The 12263-nt window shown below is 37.1% G+C and overlaps 1 protein-coding gene across 2 annotated transcripts in view; it reads left to right on the forward strand.

The window, feature by feature from the left end:
• hdac9b (histone deacetylase 9b) overlaps positions 1–11280 on the forward strand; it is a 36683-nt gene extending 25403 nt beyond the window's left edge. The window contains exons 8-11 of one of the 2 annotated variants that reach the window (XM_067402343.1): positions 1984–2106; positions 3774–3999; positions 5931–6142; positions 8806–11280. In XM_067402343.1, the coding sequence (XP_067258444.1) occupies positions 1984–2106; positions 3774–3999; positions 5931–6142; positions 8806–9126 (882 nt within the window). In that variant the 3' untranslated portion in view covers positions 9127–11280. The remainder of the gene's footprint in view (positions 1–1983; positions 2107–3773; positions 4000–5930; positions 6143–8805) is intronic. The other variant, XM_067402352.1, reaches the window with a different exon arrangement.
• Positions 11281–12263: the final 983 nt, after the last annotated feature.

Below are 12263 nucleotides of genomic sequence, written 5' to 3' on the forward strand. Positions count from 1 at the left end.
CCTGCTCTATACCACTAACATTTACTGGCATAGCTATGTGGTTCTCTTTGCCTGCGGCTCTCGTAAAGCTCAGGGCAAGAAAGAGTAGATCAGATACTGCTCGAAACAAAGTTCAGGGATCACCTATGGACACCTTCATCCTTCAATATAGTGTGCATATTAAAGAAATATTCTGGGTTTGATACACTACAAGTTAAGCTCCATTGACAGTGTTGTTCTTAATGTTGATAACCACAAAATTAATTTTGATCATCCATTTAAAAAAAAAAAAATTCCTACATTGAGGCATTTACAGTGGAAGTGGACGTTAAATGGTGTAAACGTTAAAATACTCACTGTCTCAAACGTATTAGCACAAGATGTAAAACATATGAATGCTAACATGATTATAGTTTGAAAAAGTGCTTTTATAAAATAATAAACTTCATATTTTAAATTATCCAACAAATTTGCCTCAATTCACCTTAAAATAATAAATGTCATATTTTAAATCACCCAAAAAAATGACCCTAATTCACTTAAATTTTAAGTGCCTCACTGTAACCTTAGTTTTTGCTTCTTCTTTTTTTTTTTTTTAAGGAAACATAGAAGTCAGAATTATTACTATTTTGTTGTTGTTGTTGTTTTGTGGTAATCAACATTATGCCAAAAATGCTGTCAATGAGGGCTGCATGATTATAAATAATCATGAAAATAATCATAAATAAAACACAACCGAAATCGCAATATGTCTTAGTGCAGCATACTGCAAAGGCTGCAATTTAATTAAATAAATATATATATATATATGCTGCATGTTTAAAATTGAAGCGCAGCACTGTGTTCTTTTACATTTCAGCAGCTTATGAAATTTACAATAGTAATATTTTTAATTAAATTATTTATTTATTTATTTAGTAATAATGATAATATTGTCATATTGATTTATAATCACAAAATTTGGGGCCAAATTGCACAGCACCACAAACAAGAATTTTTATCAGAAAAATATAAAAATATTTTTTATCAGAAATTAATAACAAGACTTTTTTGAATCCCTACTGCCGATTGAGCATAACTTGTATTGAACCCAAAATATTCCCTTAGGAACGCGGAGGGCCTTTCCTTTTCGCCGATGTTCATTAGCTCCCTCTGACTCACTTCCTGGTGGCTTCATGGCTCGGTTCCTCCGGGTCCCTGTGGACTTTGCTCACAAAGAGGTGTATTCTGGGCAAATGTGACATGTCTCTGTGAAGCCTCAGCTTAGCAGCTGTGTTATTCTTCAACACCACTGTTTACACTCCCATGGACCTCCGATGCAATAGCCGACAAGGAATGCTTATTGCGCTGTGATCCAGGGTCGAGGTGGTGGGTGGTTGAGCTTAATTGATCCACCAGCCGCTGGTAGCCAAAGACACACTAACAACACAAACACGCCCGATCGCTATTGTATTGACATAAGCTTGACGTCTCATGGATCGGACCGCTGGGTCGAGGTGCTACCCGCAGACACCGCGCCAGTTTCGAAAGCGAGCCGTGTTTGTGATCCGTTACATTGGGTATCTTCTTTCAGAGGGAACTGGTCCCCTGGGTCAAATAAGGCCGGATATCCACATACAGGTCAGTGAATAGGCAGGAGGGATTGGAGGGTAAACAGTACAGCCTCTCTGCCACATGCTGATGGGCCACACCACTGGGTGGAGGAAGTACAGTTGAAAACTGATCAGTTCTTTTCTCTGACACTGTTTAACTTCAGTTTGTGAAATGATAGCGACTGGGATACGATTCTGCATTTGTGGGTTTCTCTGTTGCCTTGGTTTTACGTCCTCCACGTTGAGCTCATACAGCTCCGCTGTGGCAGGAACAAAACCGTCATTCGTTTTAGTACATTAAAGTTTATTGTTCTGTTGCTGTTGCTCTTTCCAATGGTCCATAGTGGGATTTCAAAATATCTCTTTTTCTCTCTCCCCTTCTTCCATCCCTCTCTCTCTTTTTCCATCACAGCGGTGGCCGTCACAGCCGAGGTTATTAGGGCCTGAAAGCTCAATGTCTATGTTAAATCTCTATACGTCTCCATCGCTGCCCAATATCTCCCTGGGTCTCTCGGCTGCCTCCTCTCCCATCAGTGTAAGTCAAATACTGACATGACTTTCATGACTTCTCCTGTTAAGGCCTGTTCACACTAAGTCTAGATTTTCGGCATGAACAACATGATACAAAAGGGCTTTTCACACTGCTTATCCCTGGGTTATCGTCATTCTAAACACCGCTTTTAACCCTGGGTAAAGGAATGTTTCACACAATTTAGAAATGGGGTTAGCAACGCTTTTTACCCGGGGTTACGAAGCCCTGTTCCAGAGCAGGGTTAGCAACGCTTTTGCGCCGTTAACCCTGCATTACAGTGCCAAACAGTAAATTCAGCGTTCGAGAGGAAAAATGTTGACAGAAAATGCGACAAGTGAAGTGAGGGAAGAAGAGACCGTTTCCGTTTCGTTAGAATGTTACGACTAGATGCTTAGCAACAGACAATCAGTCGCGTACTCATATTCACGTGCTTTAGACAGTCACAGAAACACTGCATGGGCAATGTTAGAGCCTTTGTGTAATCATGCAGTGGTCATCCAATCAGTGACACTGACTTCAAATAAGAATATTTACTGCAATATATACTGCAAATAAGAATATGAACCCAGGGTTTAAGAATGTACAGTGTGAAACATCAGCTTATGAATACACAGGATTAAAAGTTAACACCGGATAAATTATAAGCAGTGTGAAACATGAAGCAAGATAACCCATGATTCCATTTATCCAGGGTTTAGAATGACACAGGGTTAACTATTTCAAGTGTGAAAAGCCCTAATAAAGTCTGTCACACTGAATCAGACTGCGATGAGTATGGTGGCAAGATATATATATATATATATATATATATATATATATATATATATATATATATATATATATATATATATATCTTCACAATATATGTACTTGTTCTCATGTGTGTGTGTATATATATATATATATATATATATATATCACTTGATGCTGGGCGATTATATCAAGTCTATTGATATAATCAAGTCTATTGATATAATGAAATATAATAAAGTCAAGTCTAACTATGAAACTTGAAAAAAAATACATATTTTATAATATTTTAGGAAATATAAAATAAAAGAATAATTAATAAATCACATTTTTAATTTAAATGTCTCTTGTAAACTCTGTTTTAAAAACTGATTTAATTCTAATTAATTTTATGTGGATGTTTATGCTGATAAATGAGGGGAAATGTAGTTTATGGTCTTGGCTCAGCTGCATATTGCTTTGACTGATGAAAGACTAGCCATCACTGGCTGACTGGATGATATGTGTAGCCTCAGGGTGCTGGCCTTTGACCTTGGGGGATTTTATAGGCCTTAGATAAATATTGTGCTTAAGTGTCTGGTGTCGGTTGCACTCCAGCCCTCCCCACTCACCTCATCCATTACTGCTGTTTAAAGTCCAGCCAAACCAGGATAATTAAGTATAGCTCCAAATAATGTTTAATCTTCAGATAATTTGCAGTTTAAATATGTTATTGCTCTTTACCTAGAAAATTAAATAAATATGGATACATTTGTCTGTTTGGCTATACAGACATTTTGATCTGAAAAATTCAAGACCATTCCACATAATCCCTTGTTTATCAGAGCACATATTGAGGTTTTAATCAGTGTATATTTAAAACTTTTGCAAGTGATCCAAGAGAAGAAAAAAAAGACAATATCCTCTCTATCATCTGTCAGGCTGCTTTAGGACTTCAGGAGAAGCATGTTGAGGCTGGCGGGGTATCAGCGGTCATTCAGGGTTTGCCCGCCCAACTTCTGGGTCCAGTGCCCCTGTCTGTTGCTATGGAGACCAAAGTGAGCAGCAGCCACCAAGCTCTCCTGCAGCACCTCCTCCAGAAGGAACAACTTCGCCACCAAAAGATCCTTTCTACTGGTGAGAACATCAGAGCCTTCGACATACAAGGTTCTTATAGAATTCTTCAGAACTCTCTGTTCTAGTTCAATAGAAGATTATAAATTGTATTTCAATGGCTTTCACATGGCAATGTTAAGTTACATGAGTAACACTTTACAATAAGTTAAACATACAATAAGTCATTAGTTAATGTATTAACTAACATAAACTAACCATGAGCAATACATTTGATACTGTATTTACTAATCTTCATTAGTTCATGAAAATACAATTGTTCATTGTTTGTTCATGTTAGTTGCATTAACTAATGTTAACAAGATTTTGATAATGCATTAATAAATGTTGAAATTAACATTAACAATGATTAATAAATGCTGTAGAAGTGCAGTTCATTATTAGTTCATGTTAACTAATGTAGATAACTACTGTTAACTAATGAAACTTATTGTAAAGTGTTACCGTTACATGTATAGTCCCCCTGGAGCAATATGAGGATAAGTGCCTTGATCAGCAGCACAACGTTGGTTGCTCAAGATATTCCCTTGTGGGGTTTGAACCTGTAACCTTTTAGCTTGTGGCCTAAAAGTTTTTTTTAAAGGAATAGTTCACCCAAAATTGATGATTCTGTCATTAATCCTTAAAACCATACATTGGGTTATACTTCAGCCTTCTTGGTATTCCTCAATCTATTCATAAGAAAAAAAATTATAAAAGAATTTCTGTTTTCGAAATTCATTTTTTGTGTATTGGGTAATTTTATGTGTATAGGGTCGCTAGCAACCCGAGGTATGTAATAGTGTAAGTATTTCTGCTATAAGCCACCATGTGTGCAATGTCTAATACACAATGATGAAGTGACGTTTCACTCATAGTTACAGCAGGCATAAAACAAAAAAAATCCACAAGTATCATCAGCAAAACTTAAAATGGCTCAGCGATTTACTGCAGAGCAAGTACTGTATGTAATGAAATATTAGTATCAGTCAGTCACTTGATGGAGGATCTGGTGAAGAAGCTGTCAGGGATCAAAATATTGATTTTGAAGATGATGAAAATGATAGTTTTGAGAATATAGTTGAGATTGCGAATATGATCCAGATGCTGATTGTACTGGAGAAATGAGCTCTGTCGAGGACAGTGATGATGCTCAAATTGAACCCTTACCAGTTCCAATTGGTAAAGAAATATGTTTTATTTTATTCTTCTGTAACTGTTATTAAAATAACAATTACAAAAGGTTTAAAATTTAAAACATTCATGACTGAATCTTGTAAACTTTAAAAAAAGCAACATTAAGGCTTCAAAGTCTTCTGAAGTCAAACAATCTCTTTTTGTGACTAACATACTGCTAACTACTGCAACTGGGTCATTGAGTCTGAGTTTATAAAGACTGAAAGCTGTAATACACTATATGACTTTTAAATTCTGAAAAGATTTTTAAATACTAGGTTTCAAACATTTGTAGACTGAATGTTTAAAGAGAAAAAAAAGGCAGCATACACAACAACTGAGGATCACACACTACAAGACTGAACACAACAAACTCTATCGTGGCTGTTCCTCTTAGCATGCAATAATAATGACTGAGGACTTGAATTCAAATAAAACAAACTGTTTGCTGAAGTTTTGAGCAGTAATAAACAGAGAGTCAATCATTTTTGCAGAGCACAGACTGTAAGTCTGTATATCTACACAGAAGTCATGTAGTGTTTTCTAGCTTTAAGTCCAACTAATTTGTAATTAAAAAATTCAGATTGGTTTTGTGAACTGGATCATCCAATTCATTGAAAAAATCCAACTCTAAAGGATGATTCATTCACAAATTGAGCATTGCTTCTTCTCTAGGGAACATGCAGATCTAGGATGAGCAAATTTCATTTTTGTGTGAACTATTCTTTTAAATGAAATCAGAGCAGAGAGGTGAAACTTTAATTCTATTTACATTTATATTTATCAGATACATATATTTTGTTACATAGGTCAAAGTCCTGTGCATCCTCCCTCTCCGCTGGCCATGATGGAAAGCTCTCCGAGCAGCACCAGGCCCAAACTGCCTCGTCACCGGCCCTTAAACCGCACCCAATCGGCTCCGCTGCCCCAGAGCACACTAGCTCAACTTGTGATTCAGCAGCAACATCAGAACTTCCTGGAGAAGCAGAAACAGTACCAGCAACAGGTCCACATCAACAAGGTACAGTCATTTAACCAACTGTCAGGGCAGCAATGATTTTAAGGTGTTTTCACACCTGGCTCGTTTGGAGCATTTTTTTAGAAACTTAGCACGTTTTCTCTCTTATTTTGGTTTGTTTAGGCATATATGAACATGGCAATCATGCTTGGCTCCACACCAAAATAATTGGCCTGAGATGGCCTGAATGGGGTGGTTTCAGCCCAAATGAAAACAAACTCCAAGCTGTATGAAAATTCACAATGTCATAAGTGTCTATTTCTTTGGGTGACAACATTAGTTATCGCAGTTGGAAGCCAAAGACCTCTTAATCTTAAAGGGATAGTTCACCCAAAAATGAAAATTTGATGTTTATCTGCTTACCCCCAGGGCATCCAAGATGTAGGTGACTTTGTTTCTTCAGTAGAACACAAATGATGATTTTTAACTTCAACCGCTGCCGTCTGTCAGCTGTATAATGCATGTCAATGGGAACACAATTTATAAGAGTCAAAAAACATGCACAGACAAATCCAAATTAAACTCTGCGGCTCTTGACAATACGTTGATGTCCTAAGACACGAAACGATCAGTTTGTGTGATAAACCGAACAGTATTTATATCATTTTTTTTTACTTCTAATACACCACTATGTCCAACTGCGTTCAGCACTCGGTTAGTGAGGTCTGATCGCGCTCTGACAACAGCAGTGATCTTTCGTGCTTATACTTCAATGAGTGCTAGACATCACTTCCGCTTTCAGAGCGCGATCAGACCTCACTTAGTGAATGCTGAACGCAGTTGGACATAGTGGTGTTTTAAAGGTAAAAAATGATATAAATACTGTTCAGTTTATCATACAAATCGATCGTTTCGTGTCTTAGGACATCAATGTGTCGTCACGATCCGCAGGGTTTAATTTGGATTTGTCTATGCATGTTTTTTGACAGATGGCAACGATTGGAGTTAAAAATCATCATTTGTGTTCTACCAAAGAAACAAAGTCACTTACATCTTGGATGCCCTGGGGGTAAGCAGATAAACATCAAATATTCATTTTTGGGTGAACTATCCCTTTAAACTGTCATGTAATTGCTCACCCCAACTGGTTTGTCATGAGCTGGTTTAAGTGCTGGTCCTAAGCAACTAGCTCCAGCTCAGGACCAGCATAAACCAGCACAAACCAGCTGTCGTGCTTCAAAACATACCTAACAGCATATGCTGTTTTTTACAACAGGGTATATGATTATTTTGCCTATAATTTATTAGATAGTGGGATAATGAAGACTTACAAACATTCATAAAAGTGTTAATGTACGCTTCTATGTAAATAAAGCCACAAAGCCCCCATAAATTCACATAAATCCAAGAACATAAACAGGTGCACTCTGACCACTCAGAGGACAGATGATCTCACATGTGACTTGCATAAAAACAACTTGGTAAGCTTTGAAATGTTGTCTCCATTTTGGAACAAAGCAAATGATCTAAAGGTCTAAAAACACCCTTAGTGCTATCATGGGGAAGATGAGGATGAAGCTGAATGATTATATTGTCATCAAAAAACACATTTACCTTGAAATACCATTCAGTTCACATGGGAACTAAAGTTGGACAGCCCATTTCCATTATGTGAGGAGGAAAACTTGTGCTGGGTTCAGAAGAGGCATTTGAATTAGCATAGCTTAAGGCATCAGTTGCGTGCTAACACCACAAAATTGCACAGGGACAAGTTCAAATGGGCACCAAAGTGGATAGAATACATACTTTTGTTCCCTTGTGGAAATATTTGTGTTTCTGTGCACCAGCAGCCGTGACCTGGCCATCCGTTTAAGTGCAATTATTCTGCCGCGCATGCAAGGTTAGCGACACGGGAGGCTCGCGCTGTGAAAGACTCCATTGTTAGCGGGAGCTTGCAGATTGATCTGCCTTATTATTGCTGAGAGTGCTATGGGAAATTCAAGGTTACATGTGCAATTTTCAGACATGAAGATCAAAAGTGCCTAGAGAGCACTTGTTTTGCCTATTTATTGTTATGGCCTCAGTCACCAGGGGCATGTACAAAAAAACAAGTCTGGTCTGAGTCACGAATGACTGGTGTAGTTGCACGAATGTAGTTTGAAAGTTGCTAACTGATTTGTTTTTGTCATGTTTAAATGATGTGAAACTGTAGAAAATAATGTTTAAATACCAAAATGAGTTAAACGCATAGTGTAGCTGTTAAAAGTGACTGGAAGCAACTCCTTGTAAGAGTAAATAATCTCTCTTTGGATGGTCTGTAACCCTAAACAGCTGTAGCTAGAAGTAAACGATTTCTGAGGGAAATGAGGTCATGAATGCTGTGAAATCAGGGATTAGCTCTCTGGCTTAATAAATGAATGTTTTACCTGTGCTAAATAGGGCACCTGTGTAATTTTACATCCAGCTTTAGTGGGAGATATAAAAAGTATGTTACTAATTCCAGGACACAGTGACTATATTTGCTTGACGTAGGCTATATTTATATGAGGTTTAGATTCCTCCTCGCTATTTAGCTGTTATTCTATCCTGTGTATGAGTTCCAGTTCTGATAAACGACACTGTTTGTGTTGCCTGAATTGGCATGGCGACAAGAAATCACTCATGAAATGATTATGTACGTTGACAGAACTTCCACTAATAATAAATCGTGTTTCTCTCTTCTTTAGATGCTATCAAAATCCATCGAGCAGCTTCGTCAGCCGAACGTCCACTTGCAGGAGTCAGAAGAGGAAGAGGATTTTCATGACCATGCCATGCAGGAGGACAGCTCGCCCTCTGGTGGCGTCATCAGGAAGCACAGCCCCGACACCAACCGCAGCTTCGGTTCACCCATTGAGCCACTGGACACTCACCCTGGGGTCATCCGGATCAAAGAGGAGCCCGATGCCAGTGATGATGAGACAATGGCCACTCAGAGCCTGGCTGACAAGCAGAGCTCCTACATTCACCAGGTTAACGGGAGGGTGGTGATACACGCCATGATATGAAATGACAGATACATCTTCACACTTGCACACGAAGGCACAGGCTGACATACACGCGACATGCTTACATTGCTTTGGGAGCTTCGGAACTGGTCTCATTCGTGAACTTGTGAAGTGATCTGTGTATTGTACGTTGTATGTTTTGTATATAATTGAATAAGATGAGAATTTAGCCGACTTTGGTCTTTTAAATGCTAAGAAGCAGTTTTTGATTGTTTGTTGAAATAATAATTTAAGAAATTCTTTCTACTTTCTATCCACCCTTTGAGAAACAGCAACTCAAAGCTCTTCTAGGATATTTCTGTGATTTTTTTTTTTTTTCCAATGGCACTATGGATTTCTTATAGATCTTACTTTGCTTTATATGAATGTTATTATAAAGATATATTACAGTATGTAAGAGTACGATTTTTTTTGCTGAAAGACTTCTAGATGGTCTGGGAACAAAGTCGGTAAATGTGAAAATCCACACAACAACAAAATAATTAAAGGAATATTCCAGGTTTAATACAAGTTATGCTTAATTGACAGCTCTTGTGGGATAATTTTGATTACCATAAAATTTATTTGCGACTCTCATTTTCTTAAAAAAACAAAAAACAATAAAACAACCCCTCACAAAAAACAAAACAAAAAAAAAAACAGTTAAAAGTTAATGGGGAAGATTAATATAATATAATATAATATAATATAATATAATATAATATAATATAATATAATATAATATAATATAATATAATATAATATAATATAATTAATATAATATAATATAATATAATGATTTCATGAAAATGGTAACACTGTAAAAAATAAAAACGGAAAAGTCAGGACATTATGCAGTAATTTTACGGAAATTTCTGTTAACACAATGCAATGCATAATTCAAAATACAGGTAAAGCACCTGTTAAAAAAAAAAAAAAACAATACAGAAAATCCTCTCATATTTATACGGTACATTGTGCCCTATTTTTACAGTCTTTTTATATAGTGAATTCTTGTATTGAAACTTGTGTATTATTTGAGCTATAAAGTTGTTCTCATTTTTATGGTCATTTTTGGGTTTCAGGTGTTCAATTGTTATAAAATGGCAGCAAACATATAAAATTGGATATAATTTTACACAGAAAAGGTTATAAAGCAAATTTTCACACTAAAACATGTTAACAAGTATATTGTTTACGTCTTGTGGTTATTGAAAGTGTGAGTATTTTAATAGATTGGTCCCGTTCATCTTTTTGCATTTTTGTTGTAATCAATATTATGGTAATTGCTGTCAAGCTTAACTTGTATTGAACTAAACCTTACTTGCATTGAATATTCCTTTAACAGTTGGAATGAAATCTGGAAAGCTCTAGAATGACATTCTGTGTTCCTTGTTCTCCTGTGGCCCAAACTGAAGGCTGCCCGGGATCGTGAGCAGCACTCTGCTCCTTTTCAGAGGGAGAGAGTTGTAGAGGAAATGCCTGGTGGAAGCCAGGAATCAGAATGATTCATGAGCGCAGGAATGCTGGGAGAGGACAACTCCATGCTGAAGTCAGAGGGCCCAGCAGTGAGCTCTGATTTACTGTTGAGGCAAATTACAAAGTGAGTGAGGAGACGGCGGGGGGAGCCCCCTTTTAAAACCAATCATTTCCTCTGTATTCCCACGTGATGTGTTTACCACGACACGCAGGCTTGATGTTTCTTCTGTAGAAAAAAAGGTAATCGTTCTGTTCTTTCCTGAGGCAGTGTTGCCATTTGTTGGCCGTCTTTCTTCATGAAGTGCTCAGATCAACTTGCGTGATCAAGAAATGTACTATTGTCATTTTTTGTTAGCGATTCATCTTTCCTGTATTCCTTTTTTTTTTTTTTTTTCAAACTTTTGGTGTAAAGTTATTTTTTTGTGAATGAGATCCTCTGAAAAACAACAAAAACAAGTTAAAGAGGAAAACATGTTTAATTGATGTGAGCCATCACTATGTCTACAAATAGCCTGTGAGTCAACCTGAGCTGGCCTGTTTCATTCCTGTTGTCTGTTCCACTGGATGTTAATGAGAACTGTCCGCTAGCGATATAATGTCACATTTACTTTGTAACCGTACGCGTTCCCTTCTGTCACAGATCACCTTTTATAAATAAAGTTCTTTTCCATCCTGTACTTCTCTGGACAATCTTTTCACTGGAGATGTTAATGAGTGAATTTCCAAAAATAAACAGAATTAGAGTATAAAATGCAGTCGCTCCCTAACAAACTTTCCCACACTCAGCCAGAGCCCGGCTTCTGATTCTGAGGGCAATCCGGAGGTTTTAGTCTCTGACTTTGAAGGCTTTCCGAACGGGGCTTTGAAGTGAACATGAGAGGTTCCCTAAGTCTGCATTAAAGATGTTAAGATAAAGTGAACCTCAAGACAGTGATATATAGGCTAACCTGGGTTAAAGCGACCAGGCCAAGTTTAACCAATTATGCAAGGTAGGCTTAGCCAGAGCCTGGACAATTCCCAGTCTGGACCAGTGATCCAAATGCAGTGTGGCACCTGTAAATAGTCGATTTTTGGAGTATTTTAGTTTGCGCAGCTTTCCAATCTTTTGAATCTAGAGAGGTGGACTGATGTTTAAGAACACAATAAATTGCACTTTTCTGAAACTTGCGCTGTAGGTCTTATATTAAATAGTCAGTGTTTTTGACTAATTGCCAGTTTTATGTCTGAAATTCTAAAAGTTTGATTATATTTTTTGTTTCAGAACATCCACCAAAATATAATTAACTATAAAATTGAAATCCGTATAAAACACTTTATTTCTTTTATTCTGAGCAATGACGTGACCGATTGGATTTGCAAATATAATAGAAGTTTTCAAACTGGTTTCATGGACACGCCCCTCAACCATCATTGGTTGACAAAGAGATAATCCCGCCCTGAACAAGCAAAATTTTTTTGATAGGCCTATATATACATACACACACACATACACACATACATACGTAGTTCAACTAGTTAAAGTTAGACTAGTTCAACATAATTGCTAGGCTAGGTGAAAGTATTTTATCATTCACTTCAAAAGTACAACTTTTTTTTTTTCTGTCACTATTAATTTTAATGATCTGGATCAACATGGTCGACAAGCGTCAGCATAGTTTAGCTTGTAAGTATTAATGCAT

The sequence above is a fragment of the Chanodichthys erythropterus genome, chromosome 2, assembly GCF_024489055.1.
Source record: "Chanodichthys erythropterus isolate Z2021 chromosome 2, ASM2448905v1, whole genome shotgun sequence".
NCBI classification, from domain to species: domain Eukaryota; kingdom Metazoa; phylum Chordata; class Actinopteri; order Cypriniformes; family Xenocyprididae; genus Chanodichthys; species Chanodichthys erythropterus.